Source organism: Apodemus sylvaticus, chromosome 9 (assembly GCF_947179515.1).
Source record: "Apodemus sylvaticus chromosome 9, mApoSyl1.1, whole genome shotgun sequence".
Lineage (NCBI taxonomy): Eukaryota > Metazoa > Chordata > Mammalia > Rodentia > Muridae > Apodemus > Apodemus sylvaticus.
Window position 1 is genome coordinate 93304419 of NC_067480.1, and position 25549 is coordinate 93329967.

The 25549-nt window shown below is 40.6% G+C and overlaps 1 protein-coding gene across 1 annotated transcript in view; it reads left to right on the forward strand.

Annotated features, from left to right (window-relative positions):
- B3gat2 (beta-1,3-glucuronyltransferase 2) overlaps window positions 1–25549 on the forward strand; it is a 90477-nt gene that overhangs the window by 35970 nt on the left and 28958 nt on the right. Inside the window, exon 2 of the mRNA XM_052192599.1 lies at window positions 23552–23696. Coding sequence (XP_052048559.1) covers window positions 23552–23696 — 145 coding nt within the window. The remainder of the gene's footprint in view (window positions 1–23551; window positions 23697–25549) is intronic.

Below are 25549 nucleotides of genomic sequence, written 5' to 3' on the forward strand. Positions count from 1 at the left end.
TCACAGTCTGTTCATGTGGTCCTCTAGAGTGCTGCTTCTAACAGTGAAAGTTTTCTTTTTTCTTTCATTTTTTTTTTTCCAAATTGGACCTCTCATGAATGCTCTATTTATTTGGGAAATTAGAATTGGCTACAAGGTGCCTCTCTGTATTCAATGCCACTGCACTCTGGTGGCTTACTAATCTGTGAGGAAAAAAAAATTAAAATCCAGTCCTGCTGTTCAAAGAGCCTGCTTGGTAAACGGTCACTGCAGGGAGAAGCTGCCTCTTCATTGTGAATCAGGTAGGAGAGAAAGACCTTCAGCTCCCAGAGTGACCTCCCTGGGGACCGTGCCTGCCACATCGCCTCTTGACCTCGCAGCAACTCATCCTTCTTTTAGATGAGCTAACTTTTATAAATTCATGACATGTACTCCCAAAGGTCTAAAGCTTTTATGACCTAGTCCCTAACTAATACCCCAGAACAGCTCCGTTCAGGAAGCCATTGGCAGCGAGCCTCCTTTGGGGCTTCAATATGAATAATGTTATATATTGTTGAGATTCCTGGTCCATAAAAATAACAGATATGATAAATAGGAAGTCTTGGGTTACAAATTATAAAAGTCCAACTTGAATCCCTGTGAACTATAAGCATGTGTTGCTGCTGCATCTGCAGACTTGCTAGGATTTAGACCCTATTATAGACAAACCTAGGAACCCGGTACAGTAAATGTTTGGCTCTTGGTCCCACATTTGTTGGGTTGAACAAGGAGAGGCAGGTGCCCCAGTCCTTCCATCTTGACAGCACATCGCTCATAGATGGTTCACTAGCAATATCAATAGCAGTGAAGCTATTGTTAAGGACCAGACTTGATTTACGAGTTCTTGTGGCCCTGTTCAACTCATCTGACACTTCCCTATTGGAAACTAAGACCAAGAGCAGTCATCCTGTGAGGTCGGAAAAAGAGATGAGATGAGGAGGAAGCCACATGGTAGGAAGTCGGTTTCAACTTTGAGCATTTCTTCTCATCTGGGTCCTGGACTTTTCCCCCACTGTCTCCACTCTGCCATCTCACGATGTTAGTGTAACCTTGGGCTGGTATACCCCTTGTCTGAGAGATGACGACAGTAATCTCAACTATCACAGCCCGATGTAGTAATGTGCCAAATGAAAAGACCATCCTCCTAAGGGATTGGAGGAACCTGTCCCAAAGCCCTTTACGCATGTGCTGACCAGAATCGCCAAAACCCAAACTAATCACTGCCTGATCTCTAGTGATCTGTAGCTCTGGCAAAGGGAGAAAGTCTTCCCTTCCTTAGTCATTTGGAGGATGCTTCAATCTCCATAGGAATCAAGTTGAAACCAGCAATAAAGGAAAGAGGAGTGTTGAACAAACCAGGCATCCTACCATCTCTGTCACAGCTAAAAACTGTGTTGGGTTGTTTAGTTTCTGTAATAAAATTCATGACTTTTCTCCATGTGTTTCTAGTTTGTGCCTAGCTTTTACTTTTGTACCTTTGCTGGCTCTGTGAAAACCACTCTCCGTTATATTTGCATGCCTGCGGGATAGCTATTGATTTTCCAGTCACCTCTGTTCAATTTTCTTTTATCTGTGTGTCTGTGTAAACTGTCTTAAATCCCTCGTTGAGCAATATTAGATGTTAATTAAATACCGGAGAAGAAAGCCAGAGGTAGAATGATCTTAAATGGGAAGAGGTGGGACTGGGAAAGGAGAGAGCAAAGAATATTGTTTCATTTCTGAGAGAGGAGCAGAGCATGGTGTCACCTGAGGATAAAACAGGATTCTGTGTTTTCTCCAAATTTGTTTTGGGAGAGTACTTCAGGTGGGTTGGAAACAAGATACATGATTAATACACAGCATTTAAAGGTCTTTGAGCCCTTCCCTTTTCTCTGAGAAGAATAAGGGATGTGTAGTTGGTTTTATATGAGGAAGATGGGTAAAAACTGAATGAGAATCTCCTCACACAAGCCCACTTCTATGCAGATGAGCAGCAGTCTCCGAATCAGGGTTAATCTAAGAGACTAGATGAAGGATGGCCAAGGCTGATCTTGTGGTAAACTGTGTCATTTGTTATGTACTGACAAAAGTGACAACCACGTAGGTGCCTCTGTCTCTCTCCATCTCCTCAAACAGCACTACATAGATCATTTCAAAAGGAAAGACATTACAGTGCTATTAATTTATAATTTTGAAGTATCTTTGGCTGTTTTGTATCTGAGTGGCTAGAACATAAAAATGTCTTTGGATTGATGAGGGAAGCCATCCGATACTGCTAGGAAACCCTGTTGCATGACTTTCCTTCAGGTGATGGTGTGAACACACATCTGGTCCCTCTAAACATCCAGACCAAAGAGACAATTCTAGCAAAGTCCAACTTGGAAATCCAGTGAGTTTATTGGGGATACTTAGAGGAGCATGGAAAACTCAATGGCAGCTACATTAGTGAAAAGCCCACCCTAGCATGTGTGACAACTCACAGACCCTACAACCCTGGAGCTCTTTGCAGGACTTGAGGCAGTTTGGCAGGTCAGAGAACTGCTTTTCTTCCCAGGAACCTTTGGTGCTTATATAATTTAGTAGACAGGCTTTGTGAGTCTTGTAAATTTCAGCAACTTCCTGAGACTTGTGAGCTATTTACTCCCTGTGGCAATGGATCTGTTCTACGCTAGAATGTTTTAAGTTGAACCTTCTCAAGCTATCCAGCTTGATATTTCCATATCCATTGGAAATGCTTCAATTTAGAGACTATTTCTCAAAAAGAATCTGCATACCAGTGGAGCACCATATGCATGTGGACAAACACTGCTGTTACATTCTGAACACACTGCAAGTGCTAACAGGTACCCCGCCGTGAGTGAACAAACGTGCATTGCAAACAATCATTGTCAATGGAACAACAGCTTAGCATGTGAGAACATGGTAGACTTGCTAGTTTGTAGTTTTCTGAAATACTAAATATGATTTATATTGGTTTCCTTATGTTTGATATCCACTTAAAGACTGAAATAGTGATTGGTAATAGGTATATGAATCTTTTCAGTAAACACCAAACAGTTCTCCCAAGCAGTCCTTTCTCTTGTTCTCCCCTGATACTGCCACATTAACTGTTCCACAACACGTAATCAGTGTATGCTTGATTCTCTACAACAGTTGCTACTTCCCTAGACACTCTGAGGAAAATGGAAATTTAAATACTTCATGATTTAGGGCTTGGTAAATGTGCATGTGGTACCCCTGCACCCCTGCATCACTGCACACACACACCTGCACCTTGCAGTCTGCTCTCCCCGGGACTCTTCTCTATTGTAGCTGCTTCATCCAGTGAGGTCACAGGGCTTTCAAGCAGCTTGTCATTCCTGTGGCAAGGCCAAGTCTGACAGGCAGGTCAAGGGAGGAGCTGCCAAATCTCTCACTGCAGAAGCGCAGCTTCCTCGCGCCTTGATTCACTGACCCACAGGGTGGTAGTTTGAGGCAATGGGAATGTTTAGCCAAGAACGGTTACTGCAGCCAACCATCTAGCTTATAGCCATTGGTGGTCCATCCCTCGATGTGTCCATCCATCCTTGTCATTCCTGCTGCTACTCAGATTGTTCGGATTGTGTGGGGGCTCCACAGACCAGCTCTGTCTTCAATGGCCTTGTCCGTTTGTATTCTTCAGTTACTTTTTTCTCCATTAATCAAGGCATCCTAAGCTCATTCTGAGCTCTTCCTGTACCAACCTGAATCAGCCACTTTTCACAGGGCTCTGCTTTCTTTTGGTAGAGATTTCTATTTAGTTATGAGCCAATAACTGGGCATTAAATAGCTTATTGTTACCAAAGTAATCATTTTTCTAGGTCTTGCTAGCACAAGTTTAAGTCTACTACTTGGGCAAGCAAGATGGCTCAGGGGGTGAAGGTGTGTGTAGCTGGATCTGGCCATCTCAGTTCAGTCCCCAGAACCCACATGATGGAAGTAGAGAACTGATTCCTGCAAAGGCCCTCTGTCCTCCATATATACCCACCCCTGCCAAACACAGATACACACACACACACACACACACACATTCATATACACAGAATAAATAAAAGTATAAAAAGCAGTCCCCCTACTTATATTGCTTTTGTTTTCAATTATATTAAAGACAACATACCTAAAATAAAATATATTCATTTTAAATGTATTGTTTACTATATTGTAGCAAATCCATGAACCCCTAATGATAGGTTTATCATTTGAACTTTTGCAGTTCTCCTGCTTAGAACATTTTATGTGCATTTTCTCAAGAGGTATAAATTTGTTCTAGAACATTGTGTAAGTATGTAACTGACATCATTTGTTTCATTTCTTTCCTATATTTCCTATATTATACATATACATATATGTTATATACATGTCATATATGTGTATACATATATGCATGTGTGTATATACATGTCATATATGTGTATACATATATGTATGTGTGTATATACATGTCATATATGGGTATACATACATGTATGTGTGTATATACATGTTATATATGTGCATACATGTATGTATGTGTGTATATACATGTTATACATGTGTATGCATATATGTATGCATGTATACATGTTATACATGTGTATACCTATATGTATATGTGTATATACATGTTATATATGTATATATGCATGTATGTCTGAGATTGATCCATCCATTGTTGAGACAGGGATGTGTGTGTGTGTGTGTGTGTGTGTGTGTGTGAGAGAGAGAGAGAGAGAGAGAGAGAGTTTTATCTGTTTGCTGTTTTGCTGTTTCCCAGTTGGGGCTGTCATGAAAGGAGATGCTATGGTCACTGCTTGCAAGGGTTGTGAACACTCATACTTTTCATACGCTCCTTTCCCAGAGACGTGTCAGAGGGCCAGTGAACTTTTTAAGTCTTCCCACATTAGTCTTACCTGCCAGTCTTTAATAGTTTGGCTGTGGTTTCAATTTGCACTTCCACAGTTAACTGACAGCAAGCAGCAAGGGGCTGGTGGCCGCTGGTCCTTTCTGTGCTTATTCAAATCTGTTTCCTGTTGTTGATTTTTTTTTTTTAACTTGAGTTTGTTTGTTTCCTTTAAGCTGTTGGAACTTGTTCGGTAGCCCAGGCTTACTTCAATCTTCTCTATTTTTCCTGCCTCAGACATCTGAGTGCCTGAGTGCCATGGTTATTGATGTGTCCTACTAGGATTTTCTACTAGCTTTTACAAAAGAGAAAATGAGTTGCTGAGATGATGTGATGGCTCCGTAGTGAAGTGCTTTCTACATAAATCTTAGGATCTGGGTTCTATCCTTGCATCCACCAGAAAGGAACGGTTCCACAAATTTGACCTCTGACCTCCACAAGTCCATCGTGGTGCATGTACTCAATTGTGTGTGCACAGACACATTAATGATGGTGACACACAAAGACATTTAAAAACTCTTAGCAATATCTTTCTGAAAATAGCAACTTTTTATTTTGCTGAAACCCTTCATATTTACATTATGATTCATAATAGTAGCAAAATTGCAGTTATGAAGTCAGGGACTGTATTAAAGGGTCTCAGCATTAGGAAGGTTGAGAACCACTGACCTAAAGAACTTTCACAGTTCCTAAGATCTCATGAATAATCTCCTATCCTTTTCTTTTATTAGTTTATAAACTGCATAAAAGTTAGCTTGGTATTTTTGTCTATATTCCTCTTCTGAGGTAACTGTTATGAAGTTGGAAATAAAAGGGTTAAATCTCCTTTTCTTTCACTTCTTTGAGTTAACAAAGAAAAACTTTGTAGCATTGGACAGCAGTTAAGAACACTAGCTGCCTTCACAGAGGACCAGAGTTCAGTTCCTAGCATCCCACAACCACATAGTAGCTCACAGCCATCTCCACCTTCAGTTCCAACTTCAGAGGGGATCTACCTCTGTGGTCCAACCTGTACACACAGGAGACACATAAGATACATACACACATGCACACTAAATACTCACAGATACAAAATAAATGTATAATAAGATTTTTTTTAGAAGAAAATGTTGCAATCTTTTTGGTAGGTAAAATGTTCTTCTATGTGTATATATGTCATGGAATGGTTGCATCAAGTGAATTAGCTCATGCATTAGTGCATATTCCTTACTGTGGTAAGAACACTAAAAGCTATGCTCTTAGTGATTTTTAACCATGTGTTTTTATCAGCAGTAGTCGCTATAATTAACAATAGATCACTTGGCCTTGTTTCTATTCTCTAACTAAATTATATATTCTTGGAACCAACATCTCTGCAATCCCTTTCTGCCCTAGCCACTGGTTGCTACCTCTTTTTCTATGTGCTTTATTTATTTATTTATTTATTTATTTATTTATTTATTTTGATTCAACATATGAGTGAGATGATGCTATTTTTCTTTCTGTGCCCAAGTTCTTGCAGCTAGCATGGCTTTCCTGAGTCTGCAGTGCCACAAACTGCAGGGCCTATCTTATTTATCCACCTTTTTATTTGTGGTATATAGTCTTCTTTGCCAATTATTCATTGTTGGACACTTAAGTTGGTTTCCTGTCTTGGTTATTGTGATTAATTCTTCAGCAAACATGAGAATTCTTCCTGTATTTTGAAAATGTTACATTTCTGCCATACCCAGGCTCCAACTGAGAGCCTTGCATATGCTAAGCAAGTATCCCCTGTGCTAATCTCCGGTCCTGTGAATTTTCTCAAACACACCAATTTTCCATCCTGTGGATGTACACATACCAGTGTGATTGCAGGATAATAGTGGTTCTGATTTTACTTTTTTTTTTCTTTTTGAGGCGTCTCCACACTGTTTTCCATAATGGCTGTGCTAATTTGCATTCCTATTAACTGCTAGCAAGTTTCCTCTTTTTTTCTCGGTATCTATTTTTTTCCTAACACAGATGTCCATTTGTTCGCGTCTTAGATATTGAAAATGCTGCTCTTTCCCTTGCTTGTCTGGCTGGCGTTTCAAAAGTCAATTGACCATAAGTGAGCAGAGCTATTTCTAAATTCTCCGGTCTCCCCTGTTTATTGGTATATTTCCTTTAACACTAATTCCACGCTGCTGTAATGACTGTAGCTTTCTACTAAGCAGAGCCCAGCAAGCCCCTACCACTTAGTCAAGGCCATTGTTCACAGATTCATGCATCTTAAGTATTTAGTATAATTTAACAAAACTGATCATGTCTATGCCAATTCCTTTGTTTTAAAACTCAAAAGACTGAAATGTTGACATATATTTTCATTTATCAATGATGTTAATCATGTCCCCTTCCCATATATTCCTCATGATTCATATTCTAGTTAATTCCAAATGTTCTCTTCTGCATATACTCTATACATGTTAAATGCATAAGAACACCCCCTCATTTCCATATATCTAACAATATTACCTTCCTACTTTCTTCAGACACATCTAGTCTAGTCTGGTTTCCTATTTGCCACTTTAAGAGTGGGGGGATGTCTCTCCCAGCAGCATGGGAGGGGAGTGAGTGGGGGCTGGCACAAAGACTCGGCACTGGGCTGTGGTGGAGACTGGCCATGGCAAAGGAGCTAAGAACACATCCACACTCCATGACACAGTTGCCACATGAAAGGCTGGCCCAGTTTGCTAAACTTTCAAAAGTCTGAAGCTTTGGATTTTAATACATCTCAATTTTCTGTTTTTTCATTCCCATATACTTGTTCCAGGGTTCTGCTAGGTAGACAAGGCTGGTACCCCAATTCATGATCCTCCTGCCTCACTCTCCAGACTGCTGAGATGTAGGCATATCCCATGACATCAGGCAATGCATCTCACTGTAAAATAAAACATATCGGCCAAACCAAACTTCCCTGTAGGGTCATATATGCCTACGTGCTCCAGCTTGCAAAACCAGTCTGCACAAGCATAAGAAACCTGTGCATGAAGCCTGACTCCAGAAAACAGAGTAAGTCATAGTCAATGAGTAGGCACAGCGATACCTTGGGCATTTATAAAGCTGGTTTCAAAACCTATATAAACCTTTAAAACACACACACACACACACACACCCTGTGTAGGTAGTTACAGCTGTTATGAGTTTATAAACAGAACAGCTATGTCATGCCAAAGCACTGTTTCCCATCCTCTGGCTCTTACACTCTTATAGCACCTTTCTAAGATGTTCCCTGAGCCTTGGAGGGGAGGATAAAGATACCCCATCCCCCTTAGGACTTAGCTTTCCACCGTCACTTAGTCTCAGACTTTGACCAGTTCTGAGTTTCTGCACTACCCACTGCCCACTACAGAAAGAAGCTTCTCTGGCCAAGACTGGAAGCAGCAGAAATCAACAGATAGAAACACAAGTATTTAGAAGCCATTGGCAATACGCCCATTTAGCAATATGGCAGTAATTAGGTTCCCCTAGGAGGGCCTGTGACCTCAGCAGCCATGGGCTTCTGACCAAGTATAGAGCATTGTAGGCATGAATTGCCTCCTGCAGGGCAGACCTGAAGTTCAACCAGAAAGTGACTGCTTGGCCCCTACCTGCCATGTTACCCTCAGACACCAGGGATCTCTCCCCTGGCAGGTTGGTACACTGGCTGCAGGAGCTCACAGTGGAGTAGGACTGTAGATGGCTTCTCTCTCTCCCTCTCCTAGGGCACCCACCCTCCAGCACTATGAAAACTTCCAGCAGGGAACGAGCATCTGGTTCAGTTCCAGCTTGAGAACTCTACGTCCTAGAATAAGTCAGTGGTGTCTTAAACAACAGGGTCTAACCATCTAACTGGTTGGCGGTGGGAACCACTTATATTGCTTGGGGACTTGTGAGGCCTCCCTGAGAATCGGCTCATGAGAGGGTTCCCCATACTCAGTGCTGGGATTTGTGTTTAATTAACCTATGGCTTCTGAGAGCAGACTCACCATTCAGAGTCTCTTTGTTCAAACTCTAATTACATATTTTGATTAGCTTACACTGCAGATTTCGATGTGACTCTTTAAACACCTGCAGTTTGGGTTAATACTTCCCTGCCACACCCAACTCCTCCCCATGGTTCTGCCCTTCTCTACATTTAAATCACTAAATTCCTGCCTCGAGAGGCTCTCTTCCCCTAGATCCTTCATAGCACTCTGGCCTCTACAAACACTCCAAGTTGAACACACAAATCTTAAGATTCACTGCTAGGACCCACATGTGAGCAAAAATATGTGGCATTATTTTTAAAACAGATTCTGATTTAAAAAATTTAGGTAAGACAAAGTTTCCACGTTCTCTGTACTCGGTTTTCCTGTTACTCACATTGGTGACGTTACCTGCAGTCCATTTAATAAGCCGATGTTAAGTATAGTCTATTCTAAGATGTCTCAAGATATTCTGTTCTAGGATCCTAGCCCCTCCTTGTGTTCTGGTATCCTTAGCTTCCCTTGGTCATGACATATATTTTCTGTATTTTTGATAATTTGGTAAGTACTGTGTTATTTTTCTTCCTGCACTTGATGTGGCTCTTTAGAGTTGGCAAAGCCACAAATGGCAGGACCTATGTCATTTATCCATCTTTTTGTTTAATATATATATAATATATATATAAAGACTATATATGTATACGTAGAAGACTATATATAAAGAAGACTATATATGTATATGCCGAAGACTATATATGTATATGCAGAAGACTATATATAAAGAAGACTATATATGTATATGCCGAAGACTATATATGTATATGCAGAAGACTATATATAAAGAAGACTATATATGTATATGCAGAAGACTATATATAAAGACTATATATGTATATGCAGAAGACTATATATAAAGAAGACTATATATGTATATGCAGAAGACTATATATAAAGAAGACTATATATGTATATGCAGAAGACTATATATAAAGACTATATATATATACATTTATATGTATGTGTGTATGTATATGTGTGTGTATATATATATATATATATATATATATATATATATATATATATATATATATAGTCTTTGCCAATTATCCATTGTTGGACACTTAAGTTGATTTTATGCCTTGTTTGTTGTTAATACTATAACAAACATGAGAATTCTTCTTGTATTTTGAAAACGTCATGTTTCTGCCATGCTGAGGCTCCACCTGAGAGCCTTACCTGTGCTCAGCAAGCATCCCCTGTGCTGAGCCCCAATCCTGTGAATTTTCTCAAACACACCCATTTTCCATCCCGTGGGTGTGTTGGTCAGCTTCTTGCCAGACATCCTTCAGGTAGATTGAGGTTGTGGCGCCTCACGAAGCAAATCACAGGGCAGAGGACCGTTGCCATGGCACCGGGTGCTTTATTGTTCCACTGTTCCACAATTAGCCATTAGGTTTCAGTCACTGTGGGTTCACTTAAACTTTTTATTTGGTTGGTTGTTGAACACCTCTCCCTTACCATCTGGCATTGCAAGAGGCACTAGGTTCATCTAGTGCCGTTTCCACTGCAGATCTAGAGTCAGCTGTTTCTGAGAATTTCGGGTTCCATCTATAATAGAAGAGTATTAGAAACTATCCCACCTAGAAGGGTCCATCTCAGCATATCCTACAAAGGGCATATAAGATAAGCATGATTATTAAATGATGTCCAAGAAGAACGGAGCAGTGGCCCCTGGTTCTGGAAAGGCTCAGTGCAGGAGTATAGGGCAATACCAGAACAGGAAAATGAGAAGGGGTGGATGGGGGAAGGGGGGAAGGGGGAAGGGAAGAGGGCTTATGGGATTTTCGGGAATGGGGAGCCAGAAAAGGGGAAATCATTTGAAATGTAAATAAAAAATATATCGAATAAATAAATAAACAAAAAAAGATGAACATGATTTATCAACAATGATGTTGACTTTGATAATCTAGCCAGGATAGGACTTAGCAGGCTCCTTCACTGTAGAGATGACAGCCTCTCCCCTCTTTCAGTTGGACTCTTTGGAAGGACATTATTGGGCACAGCACAAACATAAGAAGTAGAGAGTTATGATCTACATTCCCGGGCTTATCAATATAAGTTATTTGGAATTCTTTATGCAAGATTTGACTATTCCTCTCTTTATTAGGTTAATGCAGATTCATAGTTGTTTGTTTTACAACTTTCGATCCATTTCTCTATGCACGCTATTGTAGCTTTGGCAAGTAAAATTTTATATGCCTTTTATATGGCCCTCCTCACATGTTACCGACCACGTGGGGGTCTGCCTCGGGGGTAACCAGGGTTCCTTGGTCCAGGAAGACACAGGTCCGGCGGAAACATGACAAATCGACATGACCGCAGAGATGGTTTAAAATCTGAGTGTATTTCTCGGGTATCTCTCAAAGTCCAGTCCAGTCAACATCTCGAATTAAGCATCATATACATTTGTAAAAGGCTAGCTAGGCTTTCTCGGGCAATACAGGGTGTTTACCCCAAGTCCAGGGTCCATGTGGCTAAACTGCTTCTTCATCTTGGTCTCAATGTCGCGCTGGCCTGGGAGCTGAAGAAGGATGGTTCCCAGTGCCTAGCCTCCTGGTGTTCTCGTGCCTAGCCTCCTGGTGTTCTCGTGCCTAGCCTCCTGGCGAAAATGGCGACATTGTAGAACTTGAGAAGCTGTCTTGCTTGCACTGTCTTTTAAGAGTCCTTTTGCCTAGTCTACCAGTTGCATTCTTCTCTGTGTCCTGCTTGGGGCCATCGTAGGCCCCGAGCCCAGGGCCATCGTGGGCCTTGGGCGATCAGCTAGCAGTCTCTAGCCTCTAGCCTGGTAAAGCTAACTGGCTGCAGCTTGATGAATTAACTAACTCATTTCTCCTCTGAGTGTCTCTCTCTTAGGTAGAGAGAATCTATTGCCTCTCTGTAAATCAAAAGTTATCTACTGTCTGTCTGCCTCTCTGACATTCTCTCTCTCTCTCTCTGACTCTGTCTCTGTGACTCAATTTAGTCTCTCTGAGTTAGTAAGTATAAACTGTATCCTGAATCCCTGAATCACACCTGGTTAAGCTAAGAAAAGTTGTTTTCCTTAAGGGCTCCCTGCGTGAGGCCTGTAACACAAAAGGCCAATTCCTCATAAAGCTTCCCTTGCTATTCAGGTGGGCCTGAGATAGCCTGTCTGCAAGCAAAATCAAGAGTCAACAGGCGGAACTAGATTAACTTGTGCGGGGAGGTAGCTAGGGACCAACTCAAATGTAAATTCTACCTTGCCCCAAATACTCATCTTTTTGGCAGGGACCTAGTAAGATTTTTCAGATGTAAATATCTTTAGTCTGGGCTATTGTTTGGAAACTATCTGCCCTGAAAGATAGTAGGCTAGAACCTGTGACTGGAATTTCTGGAACGCCTTTTTTACCATAATAACATAAGTGGTTGAAGCAAAGCAGAATTTTTTGTTATAAGATAGATTCTAACATATCTATATTTGCTTGGTTAGGCCATGTTTCAGCTATAAGCAAATAGGAGAGTTAAATAAATTGCCAAGTGAGATGTATCTGCTTCTAAATATATGGGGAGGTCCATTATTCCCAGGAGACATTTTTTTTTTCCGCCTCTGTCTGTAAAATATCATGTTTACAGACCTTCACTGGGCCACTGTGGCACTCACAGGTGGGAGATTGAACATTTGGTTTGGTTTGCTTTCTGAGCACTTCCCTGCTTTCTGGACTTACAAGATATCTCAGAGAAATCTGGCCTATTTCTTACCGAGGCCTTAAACCATCAATTAATCTACATCAGTCTGGCTCCTTTTATTGGAAGACAGTGCAAGAACGAGATTTGTGTTCTAATTGTGCTCACCTCTACCAGGATAACATTACTTCTAAACCCTCTGCTTCTAGCACAGGAAAATATGTGTGTGCTAATTGGTGTGGGTACATCTGCCCATCACCATCTTCCTACAACCCTGTCGTCTGCATCAAACCACACAACGTTCAGAATGAAATTTCCTGCACTCCTCCGTTACAGGCGGAACACTCGAGCCTCCACTTTAGATTCTCACTCCAGGGACTGAGTCCCTAAAGCCAACATCTGCCACCAACCATTCATGAAAGCACACTGTGGAAACACGGTGGGATGTCCCTTTCCGAAGTCCTACAACATGCTTAGTGATTCGTGCTGTCCATGCTTTGAGCTCAGCTCTTGCTGATGTCTTTGAGGAAGCCACTGCAGTCCATGGATCAGGTCAGACATTCTTCAGCATTCCCTCATAACACCATTTCCTTTATAACCATAACCAGAAAAATGCATACATGACTAATTTTGCAATGGGTTGTGGAATTGCTTTCTCTCTCTTAGGTCATTGGCTTTGTGAGCTGAAGACCTTACATGGCTTGCTCAGAGCTAAGCATGCATCATGTACACATGTGATAAACATTAAAGAGGTGTTGAAGGCATAGACTCGGTCTTCTGCCCAGTGAGGCAGGAGAGAGGCTGAGAATGTCACCTTAAAGTCATTTCTGTTTCCTGGCATTTTTAGATCCTCAAAATAATTTGCTTATGCATCTCCAAAGTTCACAAAGTAGAAATGGCACTATATGGAAACTGAAAATAGGCACACACGTACATAAGCCATAAAGCCATTCAGAGGACAAGATACCATGTGGGGTGAATAGCATTGAGATAAGCAGCAACTAGTTCAAATGTCCCAGTCCCTGACGGTGCCTGTGTTAGCCATTGCCTTGGGAGGGACAAAAATGTCACAGTTTAAAGGTACAGAAAGACAGATGGCTCATGATACAGGAGCTGGGTATTGGTAAGAGCCAGTCATCATGGGTGGTAAGAGCCAGGCATCATGGAGCATATGGGTGGTGCCTTCCTTGTTCCTTAGAGGAGAAGCTGATGTCATAAAAAGCATCAGTGGATTTTTTGTTTTGTTTTTGTTTAGTTGGTTGGTTGGTTGGTTAGTTGGTTAGTTGGTTGGTTGGTTTCCTTTCCATTTGCCTAGAATTTGTTTTATATTATTATGTTATATTATATTATATATTGTATTTATATTATTATATTATGTTATATTGTATTATAAACTCAATGAGATGCCCGTTGACAGAAAAGGGGGTAGATTCAGATGGAAAGGGAGGTCAGGAGGAAGTAGGAGACATAGAGGGACTAGAAACTGTAATCAGGACATAGTGTATGAAAAAATTATTTTCAATAAAAGAAAAATAAAAAGTTAATAAAAAATATTTTGAAGGTTACCATATTCATGTAACCTTTCTTCTAGTGAATTGTTATGATTGCTTAGGGAGAAAAACATCTAAGGAAACACCAATTGTATCTCGTGTCTTTTGTAGCCATTGAGGGTGGGGAACTACTCCGGACATACACTTAGCTGTTTAGCCTTGCTATTTAAACTTTGTCCATTTAATTGAAAGCTTTGGCAAGGATTAGCTGACAGAATATTACATCGGTATTCAGTAAATAGGAAGACAGTGCCTCTGGGGGCCAGACCTGTTCATAATATTAAAACTCCTTCCCCATCATGTCTTGTTTTCCATTTAGACTGGTGCTCAAATCAGGTGCCTGGAGGGGTGACTGTTGCATAAATGCTGTTTTGCATTAGGAAAATAACAAAGCTTTAAAACATGGAGACTATTTTAGTTATTAGAGGGTGCTATACTTGCGGTAGTAACAGCTTTTACCACTAATGTTACTGTAACATTTCCCCCCTTCCCAGCCAAGTGCAGCCTGAGAATCCTCAAGGAACAGGAACGTAGGCGGAGTGAAAGGACACAGAACAAAGGTTAGATCCCAGGAGGGAATGAAGAAGACACACAAATAGCTGTGCTATTTTCCTTTGAAATGTCCCGTGCTCTTTAGAGGACAGTGGTCCTGTATGCAGGGACTGAGTATCTGATTCTGTGACAATGCCTTCACCATTGAATCTCAAGGCACTGCCTGAATGCAAGGGCTTCTGAACACACTCAGCATTTTAACTATTGAAATGACAATCTCACTGTAAAAAAAAAAAAAAAAAAAAAAAAAAAAGCATACTTGCAAACATCATCCCGCAGCATCACTGGCTTTCTATGGTCCTGCCCATCACCTCAGCATCGTGTCCTCTGCAAGAGTGAACCGCCAGCTAATGCTAGCTCTGAGCTACTCCTAGGTCAGTCTATTCTGTGGGCTGAATCAGAACATCTTTCATGGCCCAATTTAAATGAAAAACCTACACAAAGGCACCTTAAATCCTATATCCATGCTTAATCATCCCCTTCCCAGCCATTCTCTCTCTCTCTCTCTCTCTCTCTCTCTCTCTCTCTCTCTCTCTCTCTCTCTCTCTCTCTCTCCCTCCCCCCCACTCTCTCTCTTTCTCTGTGTGTGTGTGTGTGTGTGTGTACATGTGTGTGTGTGTGTGTGTGTGTGTGTGTACAGTGGTACCCATATGGAAGTCAGAAGACAAATCTTGGGAGTCTGGTCTCTTCTGCCACCTTGTGGGATGTGAGGATCAAACTCAAGTGGTCAAGCCTGCACACATGCACTTCAAACCCAATGAGCCTTCTCACTGGCGCACACACACACACACACACACACACACACACACACCTTTTGCCCTCTGTTCTTGTCCTTCTTGTTTGAATGTGACTGTCTCTTTTACACACAACTTGTCAGTTCCACATTTAAATGAGTACACGGCACGTACTCGCCTGCCAAGCCTTGTTTGGGATGTTAATGACAGAGCACAACTTTATGTATTATGAAGAGGACAAGGAGAAACTAAAGTGGTGGCTTAGATATTAAAAACACATACAGCTCTTGTAGAGCACCCAAGTTCAGTCCCCAGCACCCATATAGGGCTGTTTTGGGGGGCCTGAGACATCAGTTCCAGAGAACCTGACTCCCTCTTCAGCACTCATATTCAGATACTACACATACACACACACACACACACACACACACACACACACACACACACACCAGAAGAGAGAGGAAGTGGGAGAGAGAGGGGGAGAGAAACTGTTAAAAGAAAAATTTTAGAGACATAGAAACCTGTGAAAGAGAATGGTAGCAGATTAAATACGCTCCCAGAAGAACACAAGGGTCTCTGCTTGGTGTCTTAAAGCTATAAACCATTCTAATAATGAAAATAACACATACATACCAAATTTAACTGGGTTTTCTATGTAATCAGAAGAGCTATATTTTAACTGTCTGAAGTATGTATGGAGTAAGAACTTGAATATGTAGTGAATTGGAGAAAGGGTTATATTGTGAAAACCTTGGTAGATGGTGTGTGTGTGTGTGTGTGTGTGTGTGTGTGTTTACAGGTGCTGTTCTCACCCAACTGATATGTCAGTTCTATGCTGGGGCAGTCAGTGCTAAAGTTGACATAATGTCAACTTCACATAGAAATGAAAAGAACACAGAACAGTGGAAAACCTTCAGAAGTGAAGGAAGTTGTCAGGGGACTGCTACCACCTGGACAGGGATTCACAAAGCTATTCTGAAAGTTTGGCCCCAAAGTTAGTACACACATAGACAATGGATCTGAGCAGAGGTTCTAGAAGCAAACCCACTCAGAGGTGCACAACCAACCATTTTAGCAAAGGTTCAAAAGTGATTCATTTGTACCAGGTACATTCGCAGCATATAGATGTCTATAGACAACAGAAAATAAGAGAAGAGCCTAATATGCCATATTAAATAATCCATATAGATACTCCAACCTGGATATAGGTCGGACGTGGACCCTATCCTACATGTGTGATTCCTCCTGCTGCAGCAACGTAGAACTCAGTAGACTTCTTTAAAAAATCATGAAAGTTGATATGAACTAGCACAGGGTAATGATAAATGATTTAGTAGAAAAGTTACAGAAAGTATAAAAATAGTCATTTCCCATTTGAGGAAGAACAACGCAATAAGACTTTCTTGCCTGGGATGCTTCATGATCTTAAATCTTTTTAGAACAAGGTGGGTTGTGAACAATGAATAGAGCTGGGGTGCTGGGCTGATGGGAGACCTAATTACAGGGCACAACTTGTATCCCCATCGAGTCTGAGAAACCCTTCCGGCCACTTGCTTCCCTTCTCCTCATAATATTATCTCTCAGTTTACAATCATTTTATTGTCACTTTTGATAATTTCTTTAAAATTAGCATGCATTAATAATGAGGGTCATAATGGCGTTGTCAGTCATGTGTGTGTCTTTGTACTTCACTCCTAGTCTCAGCTCATTATCCTCCCTTGTTTGTCACACCCTCCCACTGTTGCCCATGTGCCCTACAAATAGTCCCTGTTCTTTTATATCCTGTCATCCATGTGTGTGTGTCTGTAGATATGTATATATGCAGATAGATAGTTAGATAGATAGATAGATAGATAGATAGATAGATAGATAGATAGATAGATAGATGGATGGATGGATGGATGGATGGATGGATGGATGGATGGATGAGTGGGTGGGTGGATGAGTGGGCTGGCGATTGGGCAGACAGACGGACGGGCAGACAGACAGATTGATAGATTGATAGATATGTGGGTGGATGGATGGATGGATGGACAGACAGACTGATAAATTGATAGATATGTGGATAGATAGATAGATAGATAGATAGATAGATAGATAGATAGATAGATAGATAGATAGATGTATACATGCATGTATGTATTTTGTGGGACATTTAGTTATGTATCTACGTTAAGTTCCTTTGCTCATTGCTTACATAGAATATAAGGCAAAGGCAGCTTAAGAGAGTAAGTGTTTGTTGTGGCTCCAGGAGACAGTAAAACAAAGCAGGGACATCGGGACAGCCAGAGCCTGAGGCAGTCGGTCATGCTCCATCCTCTCTTAGGGAGAAGAAGGAATCGCACTTGGCTCAGCCTCAGGATCCCTCAGGAAAGGATCTTCTCCTTTCCTATGTAGTCCTTCCCTATAGCACAAGGGGAGGCACGGCCTACATCGGAGTGGGTCTTCCCACTGCAGTAATTCTTGCCAAAGTAATCCCTCAGACGTGTCTTAAGAGCAACACTGATCAGAAACTACTTCATAGGCTTCTTTCCTTGGAGGCTCTAGATAAATGGTCCTCAGCCCTCCTGATGCTGAGACCCTTTAACACAGATCCTCATGGTGTGGTGACCCCCCACCATAAAATCATGTCATTGCTTCTGCATAGCTGAAATAGTGCTATTGTTATGAACTGTAATGTAAATATCTGATGTGCAGGATGTCTGATATGTGACCCCTGTAAAAGGGTCAGTCAACTCCCCAAAGGGGTCATGACCTTTGGTTGAGAACCACTGTTCTACATCTTGTCATATGGACAGTCAGGTTGTTTTTGCAAATACTATCATTGCAGAGCATGAGTTTGTTATGTCTTCTGATTCTCTATAACATCCCCAGACATACGATGGACATCCCCCTCCCCTGACTGCATCTCCTGACGCCTGCTTTTTCACAGTCTAGAAAGGAACATTTTGGTTCTTTACAAGTGTACTCTATACATGTATCTTTAGTACATATTTTAAATCTAGAGTTTACCTGTGAGAAAAAATATCATGGCGTATGTTGTTCTGAGTCTGGCTTATTGGACTTGACATGATGATCTCTGGTTTCATTTATTTTCCCTTGGATGACATAGAAGTTGTATTCTTGATGACTGAATGGGATACACCATGCGTCTGTCTATCTCACATTTCTTTATCCATTCATCTGTTGATACACGTCTAGACAGACTATATACATGTGTAGTGCTACAGTAGCTGTGGTCAGGAAAGTATGTATGTGGTTTGCTGATGCCAGTTCCTTCAGGCATATGCCCAGGAATTGTATAGCTAGGTCAAAGGGTAGATACATTTTGAAGAATCTCCATCCTGATTTCTCCAGTGTCTTGATTGATTTAAATTCTCACCAATAGTATATGCAGGTTTTGTTAGCTCCTGCCCTGCATTCTTGTTAACATTTCCCTTATTTGTAGTCATTGTAACTATTGTGAGATGTCATCCCAGCGTAGGCTTTTAATTTTATTTATTTATTTTGAGACATTGTCATCTTTTCAGTTCCCCATTAAACCTTTTTAACAGTAAAAGATTAACAATGTAAGCTTTAGAAAGGTATTATAAGACATTGTCTAACCATTAACTGCCTTTTGAAATGTTTATTTGCTACTTTGTTTCCAACCCAATTCCCTAGTAAAAGAAAGCTCAACTCAATCAGTTAACAAAACAAACTACAAGCCTAGATTGGGCGACCTCCCACTACACTACTCTATTTCTATCTATATTATCCCATATAACTTGCCGTTTCTCCAGGCCCCCAGCTTCTCTCTCTGCCACCTCTCTGTTCCTCTAGTAGCTCCTCTTCCTCCTCCTCTTCTTTTCCCCCTCCCCTCGACTCTCAGCTCCTCCCACTTCCTCCTGCCCAATCATTGACTCAAGCCTTTATTTGAAAAGTTAAGGTGGGGAGAAGGTTCACAAGGCAACTCCTCATCTGCAGCCCCTCTGAGGAGTGGAATTAGCATCAAAATACAAGCCCAGGGATAGCCATAACACCATTACACCTTTTTAACAGTAAAAGATTAACAATGTAAGCTTTAGAAAGGTATTACACGACATTGTCTAACCATTAACTGCCTTTTGAAATGTTTATTTCCTTTTATGTGCATTGTGTTTTGCTTGCATGTGTGCCCATGTGAGGAAGCCAGATCCCCTGGAACTGGAGCTGCCATGTGGGTCCTGGGAATTGAACCTGGATCTTCTGGAAAAGAAGCCAGTGTTCATAACTGCTGGCCCATCTCTTGGTGTTGGTACCAATACCATGAAATCTTTGTCTCTCTCCGTGTTATAATTTGAGGCCTGGTATTATGATAGTGACCACATTTTTCCTTCTGAATAGTATTGCAATAGAAGACCCAGAGTCTTCTGTGCTTCCATATGAATTTAAGGATTGGGTAATTTGGTTGGTTGGTTTGGTGGTTTTGGTTTTGGTTTCTCTATTCCTATAGAGAATGTGTGGCCTTAGCTAGTCTGGAACTCACTCTGTAAACCATGCTGGCCTCCGACTCCACCTGCCTCTGCACCCCATGTGCTGGGATTAAAGCCCACAGCATGCCTGGATTTCAGTTCAGTGCCGCCTTTTCATCCCATCCCCCAAGCTGAGGACATTATACATTTTCCTCATGTATTGTTTCTGCTTTTGAAAATTTCCAGATCTATTCGTTTTTCCATTTATTGATTAGATGAATCATTTTGATGTTTAATTATTTTTAGGCCTTTCCAGATATTAATCCCTTGTCAGGTGTATAGTTGACAAAGATTTTTCTCCCATTCCATAGGCTCTCTTTTTGTTCTTCTGGAAGTGTCTTTCCAGTACAGAAGTTTTGTACTGGAAATCGATCCCATTTGTCAGTTCTTGTTATTTCCTGAGCAGCTAGAGTCCTTCTCAGAAACCCTAGGCCTGTACCTATATCATGAAGTGTTTACCCTACATATTGTCATAGTTTCTATTGCTATTTATTTCTAGTGTTAGTCCATTACTATCTGATAATACAAAAGAAGTTGGTTTAATTTTTGTGAATTTGTTAAGACTGACTTTTATGGTTTGAGAAATGCCAGTCACAGGTTCGTGTGTCTGAATACCTGGTGTTTGTACTAAGAAATGACACATAATCCAAGTGTTTTATTTACAAGCCATAAGCCTAGATTGGGCAGGTCTAGGGCTATACTAACTTATTCGTGAGCTATAGGTTCCTTGTTACTTACTGTTTCTCATGGCCATACAGTTCTGGTCAATAGCGGTCACTTCCTCCTCCTCTATCTTCCTCTCCTCTTTTTTTTCTCAAACTTCCAGTCCCACCTTTTCCTTCCACTGCCCAGTTGCAGTCTTCTATCTTTTTATTGACCAGTTAGATTGGGAATAAGGTTCGCTTGGCATTACTTTGAGTGATCTGCTCATCAGGAGCAACCACATCTTAAGGAACCAGTATTTAGCATTAGAATACAAGCAGCATAAGATCAACTCACTACAGCAATCCTTAGCTGTTGGCACTGTTTGGGAAAATTTTAGAACCGTTAGGAGGTGGATCCTTACTGTGACTTCCTGGGAACTCCCTTCGGGATTTATGACCCAGCCTTACTTCCTGCTCATGTAGGCACACCACGTGGCTGACCAACCTTGTGCTCAGGTCACCATGTCTTCCCTGCCTGATGTTATTTATTTTTACTATTATGAAAGACTCTAACTCTCTGGAACTGTAAGCCAAAATAAAAGCAAGCCCTTTCTCTCTTAAGCCACTCTTATCAGTATATTTTAATCACAGAAATGATAAAGGAACTAAGATTAAGTATTGGATGAAACTGTGTGTTGTTTTAGAGAAAGTTTCATGGAATGCAGAGAAGAGCCTCTAGTGTGCAACAGAATCTCTAGTCCATTTGATCTAGGGTAGAATTAGCTCCAGAGTTGGCTGTTTTCTGAATGACCTATTTAGTGACAGTTAGTGAATCAGTGATTATTATGATGTCCGACTCCTTATATGCAATAGCACTTGTGCTACAGAATTGGATGTCAGTGGTTGGTACCTGTATTTGTAATTGTTAAATATCTTATGGGTTATTCTCTTTGTCTACTGTTGGATTCCATAGCTGCCTGCAGCTATTACAAAGTGGGTCACTGGAACAGAAGCTGAGGGATGGATAGGGAAGGGGCGAAAAGAAGGGCCAAGACAATATTCACTGATCAAAGCTGGAAACTTTAATGGTGCCAGACCTTTTAACAGTTTGGGCAAACCCTTCCCCCCAGACTCCAGGCTGAGTTCTGGTGGAAGTTGTCTAGCTTCTCTTAGAGATCCTCCTCTTGACTGCTGTGGCAGCTGGGTGGGTCACCTGCTTAATTCAGGAATTCCTAGACCTGGAGGAACAATGAACTTAACCTTTACTTTCAGCACTCCACCCTAGGTGGAGCAGGATCCTGGCTATCTGGGAAAAGTTAACCTTGACCATAGTCAAGTACACTCTTAGCACTCCACCCAAGGATAAAAATTCTGCTTTAACCTACTTCCCTATTATGTCCTAATGGCAGATTCCTGCCCGAAGCCAGGGATTGTCCTTGACCAAGGTCAAACTCCGACCAAGTGCAAGACTGCCCCAATATGGCTCTGTACAGTCTACTCTGAACAATTTTTCCTTCTAGTCTAATTTGTTAGATATATATATATCTATATATATATGATTTGGTTTTAGTTGTCACCTTCCAGCTTGTCTTCTTTCCCTTTCTTTGGAATATAATTTTCCAACCCTATGCTTCCAGTTCATCATTGTATATGAACATTTCTTGGGGTTTGGTTGTTTGGTTGTTTGGCTGGTTGGTTGATTGGTTGGTTTGGTTTGGTTTGGTTTGGTTTTTGTTTTGCTTTTTGCTGATTTGCTTTGTTTGTTTATTGTTTTTGGCTTTGTTTTGTTTATTTTCAACCAGCCAATCTTCATCTCTTAGGGGAAATGTTAAATGCATGTGCATTAGGCTACTATTATTTAGGATTCTTGTAATAATGCTTTTAAGTTGGATCAAATATATCCTTTACTTTCCGGTATCCATCATAAAGCTTCTCTGATCTGCTGAAAGAATGATTAATTCCTTCTGAGTTTTCATTTGTTTCTCTTCTTGTTCTCATGAAATTTATTCTAACACAAGCTCTTGTTAGTGTTTTCTTTCTCTCTGCATATAATTCCCTTAAGTTTATTCTGGAGTATGTTGTCACCTTAGGTTTGTTTGTTTATTTGCGCTTATCTTAGAAGGTCTCATTTTCTCTTCTCTTTTAAAAGATAACTTTGTTGGGTATAAAAATCTTAGTTGTCAGGACTGTTTGCTTTCAAGACTTGAAGAACATCATTGATTGCATGCTTCTGTAGCAGTTAGGGTTTCTTCCCAGAGGCAAGAGGAATTTTCCCTTGTAAGTGAGTTGTCATTTTCTTCTGGTAAGTTTTAACATTGTTTCTTTGCTCTGAAATCTTTATTTTATTTAGACAATTCTCACTATGTTGCCCTGGTTGGCCTCTTTTACTCTTTACTTAGACCAGGCTTGCCTTGAACTCATAGAGATCTATCTGCCTCTGCCTCCCAGCCAAGGTATGTGTCTATAGAAATGAAAAGTTTGGAGAAATTCATTCTGAATGACCTCACTTACTGAATCATGAAATTTCCTAGGGAATAATATGACTCACTTTTCAAAAACCAGGAGTTAATTCTTAAATAGATTCAATCTGGAGACAGATGGGAAACATTTGATACTTACAGGCTGGCTTCAAATAAGTGATTCTGGGGCACTGACACCTAGTTTGTTTGTTTGTTTGTTTGTTTCTTCCTTCCTTTCTTTCTTAAGACAGGGTCTATGGAGCCCTGGCTGTCCTGGAGTTTCCTATGTAGACCTGGTCTCAAATTCACAGAGATCTACCTGCCTTTGCCTCCCAAGTGCTGGGACTAAAGGCATGCACTACTGTGCCCTTGTTTCTCTTTAAGTCTTGGGCCATCTGCATGAATAGTGAGACTAAAGACACTGAGAAAATCAAAATGACAGTGAACGGGGTTGGGGGAGGGTATGGAGATTCCATTTGGAAAACTTAAAATTTTGAAACCATAGTAACTTCATTCTTTCCACATGAATCACTACGTATTAATAAAAGCTACACTCATCTCTTTCGCCTTTTGTAGATGAGGACCACCCGCAAGGTTTCTGTCTGGCCTGTGGGACTAGTTGGCGGACGACGCTATGAACGTCCATTGGTGAAAAACGGCAAAGTTGTTGGCTGGTACACCGGATGGAGAGAAGACAGGCCTTTTGCCATCGACATGGCTGGTGAGCAGAATGCGTGGGACACTTGTCACTCCCTGTTGGATGGGGCCTAGAGGAAGCTGGGAAAGGCCAGTTTGCGTAATACCCTTAAGTGTTCATTAATCAGAGGAAATATCTGAATATTCAAAACAGGTTCTTTGATGGTCCAAGTTGAAGCGGATTTTGAAAGTAGTTGGAAAATAGCCATCCCTCTCTACTCTTCGTCTAGCAAATGTTTATACATCAGTATTAGGTGGGGTACATGGGAGCTAGAGAAAATGGAGCAATGGCTCCTATCTCTGTGTAGTCTATTAGCTAAAACCTTTTATTGCCTTTGTTTAGAAAGTAGATATACTAAAATATGTCATGTTTATGGACAATTTTGGTAATAAATTAAACTTGACAAGTCATTTTAATGTTTATTGATAAATTTAGTGGTTTACTAATATATTTAAAAGCTAGACATGAAATTGGGTTCTGGTTTTCCACACATCCATTATTTTCTTGAAGAGAACAATCTTTTAAAGCTTTCATTTCCTGACCAACCAACTGAATCGAATTAGACCCATGTGGACCACAAAGTTTTCTAACCCTGCTTTGTCAGGAAGGGATTCATTTTCTGTGGGCTATAGAAAGTGATGCTCTTTTTTGCTGTGCAAGGATGGGGTATGAAAAACACAAACTAAACAGAGATACATTGAAACTAACTGAAGTTACAGACCAAATGGATTTAACAGATATCTACAGACCATTTCATACTAAAACAAAAGAATATGCCTTCGGCTCAGCAACTCATGGTACCTTCTCACAAAACAGACCTCAACAGATAGAAAATGAATTGGTCACAAAACAAACCTCAAGAAGATTGAAATAATCCCATGCCTCCTATCAGATCACTATGGATTAAGGCTGATCTTCAATAGCAACAAAAACAACAAAAACCCACATACACATTAAAACTGAATAATGCCCTACTCAATGATAATTTGGTCAAGGAAGAAATAAAGAAAGAAATCAAAGACTTTTTAGAATTTAATGAAAATGAAGGCACAACATACCCAAACTTATGGGATACAATGAAAGCAGTACTAAGAGGAAAACTCAACTCTGAGTGCCTCTAAAAAGAAACTGGAGAGAGCATATACTAACAGCTTAACAACACACCTGAAAGCTCTAGAACAAAAAGAAGCAAATACACCCAAGAGGAGTAGATGGCAGGAAATAATCAAACTCAGGGCTGAAATCAACCAAGTAGAAACAAAAAGATCTATACAAAGAATCAACAAAACCAGAAGCTGGTTCTTTGAGAAAAATCAACAAGATAGATAAACCCTTAGCCAGACTAACTAGAGGGCACAGAGACAGTATCAAAATTAACAAAATCAGAAACGAAAAGGGAGATATAACAACAGAAACTGAGGAATTTCAAAAAAAAAAATCATCAAATCCTACTACAAAAGCCTATATTCAGCAAAACTGGAAAATCAGGATGAAATGGACAATTTTCTACACTGATACCAAATACCAAAGTTAAATCAGGATCACATAAACTATCTAAACAGTCCCATAACCCCTAAAGAAATAGAAGCAGTCGTTAAAAGTCTCCCAACCAAAAAAATCCCAGAACCAGATGGGTTTAGTGCAGAATTCTATCAGACCTTCAAAGAAGACCTGATACCAGCACTCTTCAAACTGTTCCACAAAATAGAAACAGAAGGAACACTACACAACTTGTTCTATGAAGCCACAGTTATGCTGTGTATTCTCCCTTGGAGACGGAACCATTTCTGGCTAATCAAGAACCTGTCACAATTTCCTTTCATAGAGGACTTCTTCATAGATTTTTTTTCTACTTCTATTACATTTAAAGTTCCAAA